Below are 19,991 nucleotides of genomic sequence, written 5' to 3'. Positions count from 1 at the left end.
GAGTCTAAGGAATCAAACAAAGATTTAGGAATAAAAATTGGGATAGATTGAAATAAGTATAAAAATTTGGGGAGAACATACATTTTAACAACATTAATACGACCTACCAAAGACATAGATAGAGGTGACCATTGTACCAGACTCTGTTTTATAGCATATGAAAGATTGGCAAAGTTTTCACGAAAGAGATCTTTAAACTTCCTTGTGACTGTAATTCCAAGATAAGTAAATTGATTATGGACTACTTTAAAAGGGAGATCACAAAATGTTAGTTCTTGTGCTTCTTTATTAATTGGGAAAAGTTCACTTGTATGTAAATTAAGTTTATAGCCAGAGATCTGGCTAAACTGGTCAAGAAGTGAAAACATTAGAGGTAAGGATGTAGACGGATTTGAGAGAAAGAGTAATAAGTCATCAGCATAGAGAGAAACTTTATGCTCAACACCCCCTCTCCAAATCCCGGTCAATTCAGGACAGTTTCGAAATGCTATCGCCAGAGGTTCTATAGCCAAATCAAAGAGAAAGGGACTTAAGGGGCATCCCTGACGGGTGCCACGTTTGAGATTAAATACTTGGGATTTCTGAAAATTAGTTAAAACAGAAGCAGTAGGACACAGGTACAGCAATTGGATCCAAGAGATGAAACTTTGGCCGAGGTCAAATTTTTCTAAGACTGCAAAAAGGTAGTTCCACTCTATACGATCAAATGCTTTCTCCGCATCGAGGGAAATAACACATTCAGGAATCCTAGTTGGAGGTGAGTATAAGATATTAAATAAACGCCAAATGTTAAAAAAAGGGAGACGGTTTTTAATAAAGCCTGTTTGGTCATCAGAGATAATGGAGGGAATAACGTTTTCTAATCTATGAGCCAAAACTTTAGCTAAGATCTTTACATCAACATTGAGCAGAGAGATCGGCCTATACGAGGAACACTCTGTTGGGTCTTTGCCCTTTTTTAAAAGAAGAATAATAGATGCCTCATTGAAAGAGGGTGGCAATTTGCCGTAATTAAACGAGTCAGATAATACTGAAAGTAACTGAGGAGAAAGAAGTGAAGAGAATGATTTATAAAATTCTACAGGGAACCCATCAGGTCCAGGAGATTTCCCTGAGGACAGTGCAGAAATTGCAAAAGATATTTCTTCTGATGATATAGGCGCATTGAGTTTGGCTTTGAAATCAGATGGAAGTGAGGGGATATTCAGATTCTGTAAAAATTGCTCAACAGAGATATTGTCATTCAGAGATTCAGAGGAATAAAGCCGAGAATAAAAATTTTTAAATGCGTCATTAATTTCTAAATGATCCGATGTAAAGTCTCCGTTCTCCTTCCGGATCTTTGTAATATGTTGTTTGGCTTTGGAACGCCTCAGCTGATTGGCTAGGAATTTACCAGACTTATCCCCATGAATGTAAAAGCGACTCTTGCTTTCGAGAAGTTGGCGTTCAACAGGTTGAGTGGACAGAAGGTTAAATTTAGTTTGGAGTTCAACGCGCTTCTTGTATAATTCAAGGTTCTTAGTTTGGGCATATATTTGATCCAATTCTTTAATCTGGTTAATGAGGTCTAATCGATCTGCACAGGATTTTCTGTTGAGATTTGCTGTGTAAGAGATTATTTGACCCCTCAGATATGCTTTCATGGCATCCCAGACAATCTGGGATGGCACTTCAGGTGATGTACTAGTGTTAAAATAAAAGGTTATCTGATACTTAATAAATTTTTAAAAATCATCATCCGATAATAAAGTTGAATCAAATCGCCAGTGTTTATTCCTCTGAGGGAGACCAGGAAAGTTCAGAGAGAGAGAGTAATTGGGGCATGGTCAGAAATCAGTATACTCTGATAGTCACAAGAGTGGGAAAATGGAATAAGTTGGTTATCGAGTAAGAAATAGTCAATTCTAGTGAAGGTATGGTGAACATGTGAGAAAAATGAATAATCTCTCTCAGTAGGATGAAGGAAATGCCATATATCAGAGATACCAAAATTAGAGAGAAACGATTGGATAGCTAAAGCAGATTTAGTAGGTGATCTGGTAACAGAGGACGATCGATCCAGATTAGGATCCAACCAACAGTTGAAGTCACCACCCAGTATAAGAGAGTATGAGTTTAAGTCTGGTAGTGAGGAAAAAAAACATTCAAAAAAGTTAACGTCATCAAAGTTGGGGGCATACAGGTTTGCTAGTGCAACTTTAGTGTTATATAGTTTACCAGAAACAATAATAAAATGGCCATTTGTATCAGATATTTTATTATGGAGTTCAAAAGGAATATTTGAGTTAATAAGAATGGAGACTCCCCTAGCTTTAGTGGCAAAGGATGAATGAAAATGCTGACCCGCCCACTTTGACAGAAGCCGGGAGTTATCAAAACAACGAATATAAGTTTCTTGAAGGAAAGCAATGTCAGCTTTGAGTTGTTTGATATGTGAGAATACCTTCCTCCTTTTAACAGGGTGATTCAATCCTTTTACATTCCAGCTCACGAATTTAAGTGCACTAGCCATTATCAATTACTAATGCATAAAAGGCAGCAGGTATATAAAAATTCAAGCAGTACAATAGCAGACTGGGAGCAGAGATGTAAACATAGATTCGTAAAATCAAAACATATACATGTCCTGAGCAATAAAGAGAAACAATAAATACAGTGAGTGATGTTGGAACTGGAAAATCCACCCCACCCAAACAACCCAAAACTAGACGGCTACCAAAACAAGTAGCTAGCTCTACCAAAAAAATTAACCCAAATACAACTTCCAGATCTGAGTCATTAACAGCAGTTCTGTATAAATACTATAGCAAATAGTACCTAGTTTATGCACTAGAAAACATAACTACAGATTAGAACACCTTCTGCAGAAATATAAAACTTAATACAGAGAAAATTGGAAGAAAACCAAAACTAACCTACCTGCGAAAAATTATAGAAGAATAAAGTAAGAGAAAGGGAAAAAAAAAGTTAAAAAAAAGAGGAAGGGGAAAATTATAAATTCAAGACGAGTATTTATCAACCATTTACAGAGAGGAGAGAAAAAAATTCAGTGATTAGAAAAAAGGGGTGAAGAAAAGAAAAAATAAAATAAAATAAATAAATATAAAAAAAAGGAAAATAAATCAGCAATTAAACTGTGAACCAACAAACAGGGAGGCCTTCACTAAAGACTTCAAACCTCCAAAACAAGTTAGAGTCAGTTGTAGAACTCTGTAGATAAAGTTATACAAGAATAAAAATAGATTACACACACACCAAATCCAGGGAGAGATGGTCAACAGCCCTTAGAGTTTCAATGAATAATGTCTGAGTGATTCAAGTAAAGTCTGAGTCCAGAAAAAGTAATTTTACTACGAGAAGTACTTATCCACCATTTTAGGAGGTCCGATCGGGTTCCAAAGATGACTGGATAGCCGGAAGACTTGCAACAAATGCTTCAGCTTCCTTCACTGATCTAAACCACTTGTATTTTCCAGTATTAAGCTTGATTCGTAGATCGGCAGGAGTACGAAGAGAGGGTTTAAAACCACGATCAAAAAGCACTTTCATTGCGCCTTTAAACTCAGCGCGCATCTTTAAGGTCTGGGGTGCAAAATCTTCCACAAAGCGAATGGTTGTATCCTGGAAAGTAAAAGAACCTCTGCGATGTGCCTCCACAATCAGACTGTGTTTTACCTGGTATTGATGGAAGCACAAGATTACTGGTCGCGGGCGGGAGCCCAGAATTCCGGGGGGAACGTAGACCCTGTGTGCCCGTTCGAGCTCAGGCGGGTTCGGAAGCAAATCTTTCCCAAATATCTCACAGAGAAACTCGGCGAAAAACTTCACTGTTGATCCCTGTTCGGTGGCCTCTGGCAATCCAAGAATTCTAAGATTGCAGTGTCTGCTGCGATTTTCGAGATCCACCATTTTGGAAAGGAGTTTGTTACATTTTTCCTCTAAGCTGGAACAGAGAGTCTCCAAGTATCGAACATGACTTTCTAAATCTTCAGAAGTCGAATCGATGTGAGATAGGTGTTCGGCAGGTTTGTCCACTTTATTGTTGATCCGATCCAGTTTGTCTTCCAACTGTTTGAAAGCGGTTTTAAATTCCTTTAAAATTTCGTCTCGGAGCTGTCCGAGCGCAGCCAGGGTCTCGTCTGAGAGAGCCGTAGCTTCCTTTCTCCCGGATTTAGAACTCTTGCTAGACATTGTAAGTTAGATATGTTTACAGGCAAGTAAGAGATACCGAAAAAGTTCCTAACTAAGGTTTAAAAAATGGAGACATTTAGTGCAAAGATAGCAACAGTAATGGAACAAAAGTTCGAAGCAGTTAAGCAATCGCCATCTTACCGGAAGTCCCAACTTTCCTATAATTCTTATAATCCTATGATTACTTCACATTTTGTTTCAGACTCCAGTGTCTGCAGTTGTATTTTGTTTTGCACCAGTCTAATCCTCCTACACCACAAATTGTGTGGTGTAACAAATTGTTGGGGAAACAGAAAAGAGATTTTGTGGGCAAGAGCAAGGTTCCCTGATGGTATGTTGCCAAGGTCCAAGGTCCGGGACATCTCGGATCGACTCCTCAGCATTCTCAAGTGGGAGTGTGAACAGCTAAAGGTCGTGCTCCATGTAGGGACCAATGACACAGGTAGGATGAGTGACAAGGTTCTGCAAAGGGTGTTCAAGTAGTTAGGTGTTCAGGACCTCCAGGATTGTGATCTGAGTATTGCTACCCATGCCACGAGCTAGTGAGGTCAGAACCAGGAAGGTTATACAGTTGAACATTTGGCTAAAGAGTTGGTGTGGGAGGGAAGGCATAAAATTTTTAGATCATTGGGCTCTCTCCAGGAAAGATGGGACAGTAGAGATAGGAGGGTTTGCACCTGAACTGGAGGGGGACTAATATCCTAGTGGGAAGGTTTGTTAATGCTACACAGTTGGGTTTAAACTAGAGTTGCAGGGGGATGGGAGCCAGAGTGCCAGAGCAGTTAGTGGGGAGGTTGTGGAGGCAAACGTTGGTAAGCCCTAAAACAAAATGAGGAATCAAACGGTTGAGCATGATGCAATTCGTGTCCTGAGCTGCATATATTTCAATTCAAGCGATATTGTAGGTAAGGCGGATGAGCTCAGGGTGTGGATCAACACCTGGAATGGCATCTCAATATTCCAGAGTTCCATTATTTTCGAGTCCTCAGTCAGGACAGACGGGAGAGCTTGTCATGTGAGGCATTATGGGTGGAACAAAGAATAAGAAAGGTTATGACCACCTTAATTAGAGCAACAAATTTGTAAAGAGATCACAGATGGTTGCAACAAACATAAGGTTGTTATAGTAGGGGATTTTAACTGTCCACATACGGACTGGGAATCCTATACTGTAAAGGACTAGATGGGATAGAGTTTCAAATGTGTTCAAGAAAGTTTCGTTCGTTAGTACGTGGAAGTCCCGACAAGACAGCATGCTACGAGGAAATGAGCAGGGCAGGTGACAGAGGTGTGTTGGGCAACACTTCACACCCGGTGACCACAATGCCATTAGTTACAAAGTAAATATGCAAAAAGATAGGTCTGGTTCATGGACTGAGATTCTAAATTGTAGTGAGACCAATTTTGATGGTATCAGAAATGATCTGACAAGTGTGGGACAGGCTGTTTTCTGGCAAAGGTTTTCTAAGTAAGTGGGAGGCCTCTAAAAGTGAAATTTTGGGAGTACAAAGTTTGTATGTGCCACTCAGAATAAAAGTTAAAGATAGCAAGTGTGGGAACCTTGGTTTTCAAGAGATATTGAGGCCATGGTTAAGAGAAAGAGGAAGTGTGGAGTATAAGAAATGCAAGAGAACACTTAAGAAAGAAATGAGGAGGGCTGAAAGAAGGCATGTGCTTGCTCTAGCAGACAAGGTGAAGGAGAATCCTAAGCGATGCTACAAATATGTTATGAGGTAAAGGATTGAAAGGTACAAAAATGGTCCTCTGGAAGATCAGGATGGTAACGTGTGTGAGGAGCCAAAACAGATGGGGGAGATCTTAAATAAATAATCAGTACCTGTATTTACTCAGGAGAGGGATGCAGAGTAAGTGAAGCAAAGCGACATTAACTTCATGGACCCTGCAGAGGAGGAGGGGTTTGCTACCCTGAGGCAAATCAGGGTGGATAAATCCCCAGTACCTGACATGGTGTTCACTGGGCAGAAATTGCCAGGGCCCAAGCACAAATATTTAAATTATCCTTAGCGACAGGATGGGTACCAGAGGACTGGAGGACAGCCAATGTTGTTCCAGTTTTAAAAAGTCTCTAAACATAAACCAGTGAGTCTGACATCAGTTGTGGGAAAGTTATTGGAAGGTATTCTGAGGGACCGGATTAATGAGGTTTAGTTAGACATGGAATGATTAAGGATAGTCAGCATGGCTTTGTACATGCCAGGTCATGTCTAACCAATCTTATAGTTTTCGAGGAAGTTACCAGGAAAATGGATGAAGGAATATGGATGTTGTCTACATGGACTTTAGCAAGGCACTTGACAAGGTCACAAATGGGATGCTGTTTAAAAAGGTTCAGTAGCTGGGCATTCAAGATGAGATAGTAAATTGGATTATGCATTGGCTCTGTGGGAGAAGCCAGAGAGTGGTAGTAGATGGTTGCCTCTCTGACTGGAGGCCTGAGACTTGTGTGCCACAGTGATCAGTGCTGGGTCCTTTGTTGTTTGTCATCTGTATCAATGAACTGGATGATAATGTGGTTAACTGGATCAGCAAATTTGCAGATGACACCAAGATTGGGGGTGTAGTGAATAGCTTGCAGAAGGAGATGCATCAGCTGGAAAAATGGCAGATGGAATTTAATGCAGACAAGTGCAAGGTTTTGCACTTTGGTCGGACTAACCAGGGTAGGTCTTATACAGTGAACAGAAGGACCCTGAGGAATGCAGTAGAACAACGGGATCTGGGAATTCAGGTCTGTAATTGGTTGAAAGTGGTGTCACAGGGAAATAAGAGTCTTAAAGAAAGCTATGGCACATTAGCATTCATGAATCAATGTACTGAGTACAGGAGATGGGATGTTATGTTGAAGTTGTATAAAAAGTGGGCGAGGCCTAATTTGGAGTATTGTATGCAGTTTTGGTTACCTATCTGCAGGAAAGATGTAAGTAAATTTGAAAGAGTAAAGAGAAAATTTACGAGGATGTTGCCAGGTCTGGAGGACCTGAGTTATAAGGAAAGATTGTAATAGGTTAGGACTGTATTCTTTAGAACATAGAGTATTGAAAGGAGATTTGATAGAGGTATACAAAATTATGAGGGTTATCGATAGAGTAAATGCAAGCAGGGTTTTTCCACTGAGGTTGGGTGGAATTACAACCAATGGTCATAGGTTAAGGATGAAAGGTGAAAAGTTTAAGTGAAACATGAGGGGAAACTTCTTCACTCAGAGAGTCGTGGGAGTGTGGAACGAGCTGCCAGTGCAAGTGTTGCATGTCAGCTCAATTTCAACGTTTAGGCAAAGTTTGGATAGGTACATGGATCGTAGGGATATGGAGGGCCATGGACCCGGGGCAGCTCAATGGGAGTAGGCAGTCTATATGGTTTTAGCATGAACTAGACGGACTGAAGAGCCTGTTTCTGTATTGTACTTGTCTATGACTCTATACTATTTAAAATTAACAATTAATGTGACATCAAATGCCTTATAGATGTTGGTATTTCATTGATAGTGGAAATATTTCTTAGCCATTTTTGATAGTTTAGGCTCTAAAAGCGAATGCTCACAAGAAATGAGTCCTAGAGTAGTGTATGGTGACAGGTACGTACTTCAATAACGAATTTACTTTGAATGTAGAATTGCCACAGTACTAGGCACCCAACCAGTGGAAAGAGCTCTTCTGATCAACTCTATCAGTTCCCCTTAGAATATAAAGAATAAACAATTTGCTGGAGCGACATCTGTGGGAGAAAAGAAATTGCTGACGTTTCAGGTTGAAACCCTACACTTATTCAGACTAAAAATGTCGTTAGTTCCTTTCCTTCCATAAAAAAAGGTCTTTATCTCCCCCCACCTTCTTAAGCTGACTTGTCTTTTTTCCCAGTCCTGATGAAGGGTCTCAGCCCAAAATGTTGACTATTTACTCTTTATAGATGCTGCCTGGCCTTATGAGTTCCTCCAGCATTTTGCATGTGTTGCTATCATGGCTTATCATCCATTTCCTGCCCAATCATCATTCCCTCAATTTTCCTGGATTCCAAAACCATTTCAACCTCCACGTCACATTTCCTCCATTTCATTCAAAACAGGCTCCAAATTCAAGTCTACCTTGTGGGCAGAGAACTCACAGTTCTCTGCATATACATTCCCCTGATCTCATTCATTCCTCAAAACTCTGTTGCATTCATACTTTGCTCCTTCCAATGTAGTGCACCAACAGGTGATGCTGTTGGAACGCTTTAGTATTTCTTATTACCAGTATTTTTTTCTTGGATTGACTCGTTTTCCTCCTTATCATTCAGAGTGGGCTGCATATTCTTCATTGTAAGCACCACTCTACAATTTACCAGTAGGGGACCTATTTCAAAGGGATCAAGCTGCCCAATTTGACAAGTGCCCTTTTCACCGAAGAGTTAGGTAACCGTGGAAGTTAGCAATTAATATTTCAGTGCTCTGGATAAATGCTGTACAACTTGCATTGTCAGACAAGCTTTCATCCTACTCACAAGTTATTATTATTAAAATTACACCATAGAAAGCAGTACCTGAAGATGCAGAATTTTAAAAATTAGTACGGGGTTTCAAATTTGAAAAGGATACTTTATTATTCAAGAGAATCTTTTAATAGTCAATTCAGCAGTTTTGAGCTCTCAGTTCTCCAGGCTCTTCTGCTGAACACTGGCACTCTGCAGGGGAGCATGCTCTGCCCACTGCTGTTCACACTGCTAATGCACGACTGCATTACTAGATCCAGTTCAAACCAGATCATCAAGTTTGCTGATGACACAGCAGTGGTTGGCCTCATCAACAACGATGACGAGACAGTGTAAGGAGAGGAGGGAGAGTGGCTGGTAGAATGGTGCAACCACAACTTGAATCACAATGTGGACAAGTCCAAAGAGATGACTGTGAACTTTAGGAAGGTATTGGCTGACCACTCCTCACTGCATATACACGGCTCTTCCAAGGGGAGAGTCAGGAGCACCAAGTTTCTGGCAGTGCACATAATGGACAATCTCACCTGGTCCCTTAATATCACCTCTTTGGTTAAAAAAGCTCATCAGCATCTCCACTTCCCGAGGAGATTGAGGCAACTTTTACAGGAGCACCACCGAGAGTGTCCTGACCAACGGCACCACTGTCTGGTATGGGAACTGCAAGTCCCTACAAAGGATTGCGAAGACTGCTAAGAGGATCATAGTGGTCTCTCTTCCACCTGTTACCAGGAGCACTGTGTACGCAGGGCCTGTAGCATTGTTAGTGATTCCTCCCACCCATCCAACAATCTCATTGACTCCCTACCATTAGGCAGAGGGTACTAGGGACAAGGACTGTTAGGATGGGAAACAACTGTTTCCCCCAGTCGATAAGACTACTGAATTCGCTGCCACCAGCCTGGTCTCATCATGTAAGAAGAGCCAGGTCAGATGAAGGTCAGTTGCCTTGTGTTTTACTGCTTATTTTTAAATTTGTACAGTATACACACCTTATTATTTGTTAATTTATGTGTGGCAATATTACTTTATCTATGATATACAGTATGTGAGATATATACACCTTGGTCCAGAGGAATGTTGTCTCATTTGGGGGTATACATATGTACGGTTGAATGACAATAAGCTGAATTTGAACTTCTGAATGAGTTTCAGATCTGCTCTGAATAAGATGGGATGAAGGGAAGGGAAAGGTTATAAAGGCACACTAAGGGATAAAAAGATATCTCCCATCTCCTCTTCTATTTACAAAATTTTAAAAAAGTCCAATGCACTGATTCCGAGGCCCTTGGCGGTCAGATTACTGCACTAACTGCAGAATCTTGGTAAGATCACTTCATCATGTAAACTCAATGCTGTATTACAGATATATGGAGAGGTACAGAAGGCCTTGAATTATTCCAATCTTCTTTTTCAGCAATTGTTTTAACCTCACTAGAAACTATACTTCTATGCCATACAAAAATTCTGCAGCACTTGTGGTGTAGTAACATCAGAGTAATGTCTGAAAGCTTGAATTTTTTTGAGCCATAGTTTTAATTGTGGGGAAGTCTTTGTCCATATGATCTTCTGCTTGTAATACAGAATAGAAAGTGTTTTTCAAATACTTCACAGTGTAGCTTCCACTAACACAGTGTAACCTGTATTACACACTTAATAGTTCAAAGACATGACATAAAACTAACATTTTGTCCAACATCTCATACGTTAACAATTCAGGGTGAAGAGAAATTCCATTGGGACCATCTTAAGATAAAAGTATTTTATATCAAAACTTCAGGCACAGTGATGCTTGGTAGAACAGAAATGTTCAACTTTAGGTTGACTACGTTACCATTGGCTGTAAACTGAGACAGGTAATTGCAATAGAAACTGTAAATGCTCACTACTATTGTCAAAGCTTAGATTGGCACATAGAAATTATGGCAAAATTGACGCTTCCTTTCTAAATGTACGCAGCTGACTCAAGGAGTGGTTCCTTTCTCTTTTGTGTGAGCACCAGATATGACTGATTTTGATGATCTACTTATAACATTGTAAGGCAATGAAACAAACTCTTTGATTTTCCAATCAATGATATTAAATCCCTGTGTACTTAGCAGTACTAAAGCAGTATTTACCTCATGAATATCGATTATAACGTTTTCTTCTGGTTGTTTGGTACTTCTGACGTCCTCTAGAGCGAGAGTGAAGAACACACCCTTTGGGTCTGACAAGTAGAGATTATATGTATCTGTTTGATGCCATTCCTTGACAGCCACAAACACCTGATTTTCATCTGTACTGATGATCTGCACGTCCTAGGAAAAAAAAAGATAATTTTGTCCAACCTATCAGAAAAACATCATAATGAAACACATATAACTCATCTCCTCCTCAAATATAAAACTATTGATTATAATAATTTAATTAAGACCAATATTTTTACCAGAGAATTTCATCGCTTGAGATGATTTCTTCTTGTCTAGTGTTTCCTCAGGAACTACTTATGTAAAGTTACTCCAAATAGCATCAGTTGGCTGGGCCAAAAGGTTGTGCTTCAAGCTTTTGTTGGAACACTAAAGTCTATCCTTTAGTGTAAGGAGAATCTGACCATCTGGTGAGACTTTAATCACACATTGTACATGACTACTGTCAACTGCATCACAATCAACGGAGGAAAACATTCACCCAATTATTGTCCTCTCAACACCCCTCCCCCACCCCTTGGAATGGCATGGCAATGTAGTGCAATGCTTTGCAGCAGTCAGCTGTAAGTACAAGGTTCAAATCTCACCACTGTTTGTAAGGAGTTTGTACATTCTCCCTGTTACTGCTTGGCTTTCCTCTCGGTACTCTAGTTTACTTTCACATTCCAAAAGATGTATAGGTCAGGGTTAGCGAGTTGTGCGCATGCTATGTTGCCGCTGATAGAGTGGCTGCCGAGCTCAGTCCTTGCTGATTTGATTGGTCGCAAATGATGCACTTCACTGTATGTGTCATTGTACATGTGACAAATAAAGCTAATATTTCTACTTCAATAGGCTGAAAAAGAACCTATCACAAGTAATATTGCAACCTCAAATACAGCATGATCTTAATTAAAGAATTTCATATAATAATTTTTTATTTTTAATGCTTGGTTCCAGAAGTTTCTTAAATGGCACAGTAATAAAAATTTGTTTTCATAACTAGAAATATGTTCTCCAAACAAGCAAGTTTGAAGTTCCACTTTGACTGGTCTAGCCAGTGTTTGGAGACTACTGTAAAACACAAAAGGTTATTACCAGATTGAATTATTTTAGACATATTTAAGGATTACTGGCAGAGAAATCTGAAAGATTCAAAACAAAATAAAATTTCAAAGTATGATGCCACTGCTGTCACAACATAGATTTTGAGTCATATTGCTTTTTAATCTTGGTGACTTCTCTGATAATGAATTTAATACAAAAGCAATTGTGCCAAAAATTAACCCAACTCCTTCCTTTTGGTCTTGTCCCAACATAATCACTTTGACTGATTTATATTGTTGATAACAATGCATTCTGACACTTTTTACTACGTTTTAGTAGCTGCCAATAACGGTTATGACGTATTTCAGTTTACAGAAAGCCATAAAACAGCACTCACAGATAAATGTTCCAAATTATTAAGAATATGAATGCTATGAAATTACAATAAACAAAAAATATTGCAATAGACAACAATCTCTATTTGTACCAATGGTCTGGCAATAATCAACACTTGCCACAGTATTTCTTCCATCTGACAGGACAACCACATCTGTAACTGGTAATATCTGCCCATGTCAAAAGTGAAAACTACCTTTGGCGGTCTCATCACTGAAGGTGATTGCTGAGAGGTTGGAATGCAGAGGGAGGAGATATTACACATTGTGAATTGCACAGACATAACCAAAGCCAGCTAGAAGGAACAGCAAATATTTCTAATTTTTGTGATCATTGCATGTAAATGATTCTATTTTCTCCACTGTAGGAAAAATGTGGTGAAAGGTTTTAATAGGTCAATCAGAAGTCTGGAAGTTGATGCCCAATGGCTTGAGCTTAGAGACTGGCAATGTGTCCTGGAGTTGGAGGACTGTCTGTATGTGTGGTTGGGTGGGAGGACTGTCTGTATGTGTGGTTGGGTGGGGGGGACTGTCTGTATGTGTGGTTGGGTGGGGGGGACTGTCTGTATGTGTGGGTGGGGGAGGACTGTCTGTGTGTGGTTGGGTGGGGGGGACTGTCTGTATGTGTGGTTGGGTGGGGGAGGACTGTCTGTATGTGTGGTTGGGTGGGGGTGGACTGTCTGTATGGGTGGTTGGGTGGGAGGACTGTCTGTATGTGTGGTTGGGTGGGGGGGACTGTCTGTATGTGTGGTTGGGTGGGGGAGGACTGTCTGTATGTGTGTGTGGGTGGGGGGACTGTCTGTATGTGTGGTTGGGTGGGAGGACCGTCTGTGTGTGTGGTTGGGTGGGGGAACTGTCTGTATGTGTGGTTGGGTGGGGGAACCGTCTGTATGTGTGGTTGGGTGGGAGGGGGGACTGTCTGTATGTGTGGTTGGGTGGGGGGGACTGTCTGTATGTGTGGTTGGGTGGGGGAGGACTGTATGTGTGGTTGGGTGGGGGAACTGTCTGTATGTGTGGTTGGGTGGGAGGGGAGGACTGTCTGTATGTGAGGTTGGGTGGGGGAGGACTGTCTGTATGTGTGGTTGGGTGGGGGGACTGTCTGTATGTGTGGTTGGGTGGGAGGGACTGTCTGTATGTGTGGTTGGGTGGGGGTGGACTGTCTGTATGTGTGGTTGGGTGGGAGGACTGTCTGTATGTGTGGTTGGGTGGGGGTGGACTGTCTGTATGTGTGGTTGGGTGGGGGAGGACTGTCTGTATGTGTGGTTGGGTGGGAGGACTGTCTGTGTGTGTGGTTGGGTGGGAGGGGAGGACTGTCTGTATGTGTGGTTGGGTGGGAGGGGAGGACTGTCTGTATGTGTGGTTGGGAGGGGGTGGACTGTCTGTATGTGTGGTTGGGTGGGTGGACTGTCTGTATGTGTGGTTGGGTGGGAGGACTGTCTGTATGTGTGGTTGGGTGGGGTGGACTGTCTGTATGTGTGTGTGGGTGGGGTGGACTGTCTGTATGTGTGGTTGGGTGGGAGGACTGTCTGTATCTGTGGTTGGGTGGGGGTGGACTGTCTGTAAGTGTGGTTGGGTGGGGTGGACTGTCTGTATGTGTGGTTGGGTGGGGGAACTGTCTGTATGTGCGGTTGGGTGGGGTGGACTGTCTGTATGTGTGGTTGGGTGGGGGTGGACTGTCTGTATGTGTGGTTGGGTGGGGAGGACTGTCTGTATGTGTGGTTGGGTGGGGGAGGACTGTCTGTATGTGTGGGTGGGGGGGACTGTCTGTATGTGTGGTTGGGTGGGGGAACCGTCTGTATGTGTGGTTGGGTGGGGGGGGACTGTCTGTATGTGTGGTTGGGTGGGGGAGGACTGTCTGTATGTGTGGTTGGGTGGGGGAACTGTCTGTATGTGTGGTTGGGTGGGAGGACTGTCTGTATGTGTGGTTGGGTGGGAGGGGTGGACTGTCTGTATGTGTGGTTGGGAGGGGGTGGACTGTCTGTATGTGTGGTTGGGTGGGGTGGACTGTCTGTATGTGTGGTTGGGTGGGAGGGGAGGACTGTCTGTATGTGTGGTTGGGAGGGGGTGGACTGTCTGTATGTGTGGTTGGGTGGGGGAACCGTCTGTATGTGTGGTTGGGTGGGAGGGGAGGACTGTTTGTATGTGTGGTTGGGAGGGGGTGGACTGTCTGTATGTGTGGTTGGGTGGGGTGGACTGTCTGTATGTGTGGTTGGGTGGGGGAACTGTCTGTATGTGTGGTTGGGTGGGAGGGGTGGACTGTCTGTATGTGTGGTTGGGTGGGAGGGGTGGACTGTCTGTATGTGTGGTTGGGAGGGGGTGGACTGTCTGTATGTGTGGTTGGGTGGGGTGGACTGTCTGTATGTGTGGTTGGGTGGGGGAACCGTCTGTATGTGTGGTTGGGTGGGAGGGGAGGACTGTCTGTATGTGTGGTTGGGAGGGGGTGGACTGTCTGTATGTGTGGTTGGGTGGGGTGGACTGTCTGTATGTGTGGTTGGGTGGGGGAACTGTCTGTATGTGTGGTTGGGTGGGGGAGGACTGTCTGTATGTGTGGTTGGGTGGGAGGGGGACTGTCTGTATGTGTGGTTGGGTGGGGTGGACTGTCTGTATGTGTGGTTGGGTGGGTGGACTGTCTGTATGTGTGGTTGGGTGGGGTGGACTGTCTGTATGTGTGGTTGGGTGGGGGTGGACTGTCTGTATGTGTGGTTGGGTGGGGGAACCGTCTGTATGTGTGGTTGGGTGGGGGAGGACTGTCTGTATGTGTGTGTGGGTGGGGGGGGACTGTCTGTATGTGTGGTTGGGTGGGGTGGACTGTCTGTATGTGTGGTTGGGTGGGTGGACTGTCTGTATGTGTGGTTGGGTGGGAGGACTGTCTGTATGTATGGTTGGGTGGGGGTGGACTGTCTGTATGTATGGTTGGGTGGGGGTGGACTGTCTGTATGAGTGGGTGGGTGGGGGAACCGTCTGTATGTGTGGTTGGGTGGGTGGGTGGACTGTCTGTATGTGTGGTTGGGTGGGAAGGGAACCGTCTGTATGTGTGGTTGGGTGGGTGGGTGGACTGTCTGTATGTGTGGTTGGGTGGGAGGGGAACCGTCTGTATGTGTGGTTGGGTGGGGGTGGACTGTCTGTATGTGTGGTTGGGTGGGGTGGACTGTCTGTATGTGTGGTTGGGTGGGTGGACTGTCTGTATGTGTGGTTGGGTGGGGGAGGACTGTCTGTAAGTGTGGTTGGGTGGGGGTGGACTGTCTGTATGTGTGGTTGGGTGGGGGTGGACTGTCTGTATGTGTGTGTGGGTGGGGGGACTGTCTGTATGTGTGGTTGAGTGGGGGAACCGTCTGTATGTGTGTGTGGGTGGGGGGACTGTCTGTATGTGTGGTTGGGTGGGAGGGGGACTGACTGTATGAGTGGTTAGGTGGGAGGACTGTCTGTTTGAGTGGGTGGGGGGACTGTCTGTATGTGTGGTTAGGTGGGAGGACTGTCTGTATGTGTGGTTGGGTGGGGGAACCGTCTGTATGTGTGGTTGGGTGGGAGGGGAACCGTCTGTATGTGTGGTTGGGTGGGGGTGGACTGTCTGTATGTGTGGTTGGGTGGGTGGACTGTCTGTATGTGTGTGTGGGTGGGAGGACTGTCTGTATGTGTGGTTAGGTGGGTGGACTGTCTGTATGTGTGGTTGGGTGGGGGAACCGTCTGTATGTGTGGTTGGGTGGGAGGGGAACCGTCTGTATGTGTGGTTGGGTGGGTGGGTGGACTGTCTGTATGTGTGGTTGGGTGGGAGGAATGTCTGTATGTGTGGTTGGGTGGGTGGACTGTCTGTATGTGTGGTTGGGTGGGGGTGGACTGTCTGTATGTGTGTGTGGGTGGGGGGAATGTCTGTATGTGTGGTTGGGTGGGGGAACCGTCTGTATGTGTGTGTGGGTGGGGGGACTGTCTGTATGTGTGGTTGGGTGGGGGGGACTGTCTGTATGTGTGGTTAGGTGGGAGGACTGTCTGTATGAGTGGGTGGGGGGACTGTCTGTATGTGTGGTTGGGAGGGGTGGACTGTCTGTATGTGTGGTTGGGTGGGGTTGGACTGTCTGTATGTGTGGTTGGGTGGGGGAACCGTCTGTATGTGTGGTTGGGTGGGGGTGGACTGTCTGTAGGTGTGGTTGGGTGGGTGGACTGTCAGTATGTGTGGGTGGGAGGGGGACTGTCTGTATGTGTGGTTGGGTGGGAGGACCGTCTGTATGTGTGGTTGGGTGGGGGAACCGTCTGTATGTGTGGTTGGGTGGGGGAGGACTGTCTGTATGTGTGGTTGGGTGGGGTGGACTGTCTGTATGAGTGGTTGGGTGGGGTGGACTGTCTGTATGTGTGGTTGGGTGGGAGGACTGTCTGTATGTGTGGTTGGGTGGGGGAACCGTCTGTATGTGTGTGTGGGTGGGGGGACTGTCTGTATGTGTGGTTGGGTGGGAGGACTGTCTGTATGTGTGGTTGGTTGGGGGTGGACTGTCTGTATGTGTGGTTGGGTGGGGGTGGACTGTCTGTATGTGTGGTTGGGTGGGGGAACCGTCTGTATGTGTGGTTGGTTGGGGGTGGACTGTCTGTATGTGTGGTTGGGTGGGAGGGTGGACTGTCTGTATGTGTGGTTGGGAGGGGGTGGACTGTCTGTATGTGTGGGTGGTTGGGAGGGTGGACTGTCTGTATGTGTGGTTGGGTGGGGGAACCGTCTGTATGTGTGGTTGGGTGGGGGAACGGTCTGTATGTGTGGTTGGTTGGGGGTGGACTGTCTGTATGTGTGTGTGGGTGGGGGTGGACTGTCTGTATGTGTGGTTGGTTGGGGGTGGACTGTCTGTATGTGTGGTTGGGTGGGGGAGGACTGTCTGTATGTGTGGTTGGGTGGGAGGACCGTCTGTATGTGTGGTTGGGTGGGAGGACTGTCTGTATGTGTGGTTGGGTGGGGGAACCGTCTGTATGTGTGGTTGGTTGGGGGTGGACTGTCTGTATGTGTGTGTGGGTGGGGGTGGACTGTCTGTATGTGTGGTTGGTTGGGGGTGGACTGTCTGTATGTGTGGTTGGGTGGGGGAGGACTGTCTGTATGTGTGGTTGGGTGGGAGGACCGTCTGTATGTGTGGTTGGGTGGGGTGGACCGTCTGTATGTGTGGGTGGGAGGGGGACTGTCTGTATGTGTGGTTGGGTGGGGGTGGACTGTCTGTATGTGTGGTTGGGTGGGGAGGACTGTCTGTATGTGTGGTTGGGTGGATGGACTGTCTGTATGTGTGGTTGGGTGGGGGGACTGTCTGTATGTGTGGTTGGTTGGGGGTGGACTGTCTGTATGTGTGGTTGGGTGGGAGGACTGTCTGTATGTGTGGTTGGGTGGGGGGACTGTCTGTATGTGTGGTTGGGTGGGGGGGACTGTCTGTATGTGTGGTTGGGTGGGGGTGGGCTGTCTGTATGTGTGGTTGGGTGGGGGAACCGTCTGTATGTGTGGTTGGGTGGGGGTGGACTGTCTGTATGTGTGGATGGGTGGGGGAGGACTGTCTGTATGTGTGGTTGGGTGGGAGGGGAGGACTGTCTGTATGTGTGGTTGGGAGGGGGTGGACTGTCTGTATGTGTGGTTGGGTGGGAGGACTGTCTGTATGTGTGGTTGGGTGGGAGGGGAGGACTGTCTGTATGTGTTGTTGGGTGGGGTGGACTGTCTGTATGTGTGTGTGGGTGGGGTGGACTGTCTGTATGTGTGGTTGGGTGGGAGGACTGTCTGTATCTGTGGTTGGGTGGGGGTGGACTGTCTGTAAGTGTGGTTGGGTGGGGTGGACTGTCTGTATGTGTGGTTGGGTGGGGGAACTGTCTGTATGTGTGGTTGGGTGGGGTGGACTGTCTGTATGTGTGGTTGGGTGGGAGGGGAGGACTGTCTGTATGTGTGGTTGGGTGGGGGGACTGTCTGTATGTGTGGTTGGGTGGGGTGGACTGTCTGTATGTGTGGTTGGGTGGGAGGGGAGGACTGTCTGTATGTGTGGTTGGGAGGGAGGACTGTCTGTATGTGTTGTTGGGTGGGGTGGACTGTCTGTATGTGTGTGTGGGTGGGGTGGACTGTCTGTATGTGTGGTTGGGTGGGAGGACTGTCTGTATCTGTGGTTGGGTGGGGGTGGACTGTCTGTAAGTGTGGTTGGGTGGGGTGGACTGTCTGTATGTGTGGTTGGGTGGGGGAACTGTCTGTATGTGTGGTTGGGTGGGGTGGACTGTCTGTATGTGTGGTTGGGTGGGAGGGGAGGACTGTCTGTATGTGTGGTTGGGTGGGGGGACTGTCTGTATGTGTGGTTGGGTGGGGTGGACTGTCTGTATGTGTGGTTGGGTGGGAGGGGAGGACTGTCTGTATGTGTGGTTGGGTGGGAGGGGAGGACTGTCTGTATGTGTGGTTGGGTGGGGGAGGACTGTCTGTATGTGTGGGTGGGGGGAGGGGAGGACTGTCTGTATGTGTGGTTGGGTGGGGTGGACTGTCTGTATGTGTGTGTGGGTGGGGGGACTGTCTGTATGTGTGGTTGGGTGGGGGGGACTGTCTGTATGTGTGGTTGGGTGGGGGAACCGTCTGTATGTGTGGTTGGGTGGGGGTGGACTGTCTGTATGTGTGGTTGGGTGGGGGAGGACTGTCTGTATGTGTGGTTGGGTGGGAGGGGAGGACTGTCTGTATGTGTGGTTGGGTGGGAGGACTGTCTGTGTGTGTGGTTGGGTGGGAGGGGAGGACTGTCTGTATGTGTGGTTGGGTGGGGGGACTGTCTGTATGTGTGGTTGGGTGGGAGGGGAGGACTGTCTGTATGTGTGGTTGGGTGGGGGGACTGTCTGTATGTGTGGTTGGGTGGGGTGGACTGTCTGTATGTGTGGTTGGGTGGGAGGGGAGGACTGTCTGTATGTGTGGTTGGGTGGGAGGGGAGGACTGTCTGTATGTGTGGTTGGGTGGGGGAGGACTGTCTGTATGTGTGGGTGGGGGGAGGGGAGGACTGTCTGTATGTGTGGTTGGGTGGGGTGGACTGTCTGTATGTGTGTGTGGGTGGGGGGACTGTCTGTATGTGTGGTGGGGTGGGGGGGACTGTCTGTATGTGTGGTTGGGTGGGGGAACCGTCTGTATGTGTGGTTGGGTGGGTGTGGACTGTCTGTATGTGTGGTTGGGTGGGGGAGGACTGTCTGTATGTGTGGTTGGGTGGGAGGGGAGGACTGTCTGTATGTGTGGTTGGGTGGGAGGACTGTCTGTGTGTGTGGTTGGGTGGGTGGGGGAACCGTCTGTATGTGTGGTTGGGTGGGTGGGTGGACTGTCTGTATGTGTGGTTGGGTGGGAGGGGAACCGTCTGTATGTGTGGTTGGGTGGGGGTGGACTGTCTGTATGTGTGGTTGGGTGGGAGGGGAACCGTCTGTATGTGTGGTTGGGTGGGTGGACTGTCTGTATGTGTGTGTGGGTGGGGGGACTGTCTGTATGTGTGGTTGGGTGGGAGGGGGACTGACTGTATGAGTGGTTAGGTGGGAGGACCGTCTGTATGTGTGGTTGGGTGGGAGGACCGTCTGTACGTGTGGTTGGGTGGGGGAACCGTCTGTATGTGTGGTTGGTTGGGGGTGGACTGTCTGTATGTGTGTGTGGGTGGGGGTGGACTGTCTGTATGTGTGGTTGGTTGGGGGTGGACTGTCTGTATGTGTGGTTTGGGTGGGGGAGGACTGTCTGTATGTGTGGTTGGGTGGGAGG

At 46.1% G+C, this 19,991-nt stretch overlaps 1 protein-coding gene across 3 annotated transcripts in view; it reads right to left on the bottom strand.

Annotated features, from left to right (window-relative positions):
- sorcs2 (sortilin-related VPS10 domain containing receptor 2) overlaps positions 1 to 19,991 on the bottom strand; it is an 893,773-nt gene that overhangs the window by 169,318 nt on the left and 704,464 nt on the right. For all 3 annotated transcript variants that reach the window (XR_012098663.1, XM_073043099.1, XM_073043098.1), the window contains exon 9: positions 10,803 to 10,982. Coding sequence is in view for 2 of the 3 variants with exons in the window: in XM_073043099.1 (XP_072899200.1) it covers positions 10,803 to 10,982 (180 nt within the window). In the remaining variant the exon portion in view is untranslated. The remainder of the gene's footprint in view (positions 1 to 10,802; positions 10,983 to 19,991) is intronic.

The sequence above is a fragment of the Hemitrygon akajei genome, chromosome 4 (assembly GCF_048418815.1).
Source record: "Hemitrygon akajei chromosome 4, sHemAka1.3, whole genome shotgun sequence".
NCBI classification, from domain to species: domain Eukaryota; kingdom Metazoa; phylum Chordata; class Chondrichthyes; order Myliobatiformes; family Dasyatidae; genus Hemitrygon; species Hemitrygon akajei.
The sequence above is the reverse complement of the archived record's forward strand: the minus strand, read 5'-3'. Positions and strand labels throughout refer to the sequence as shown.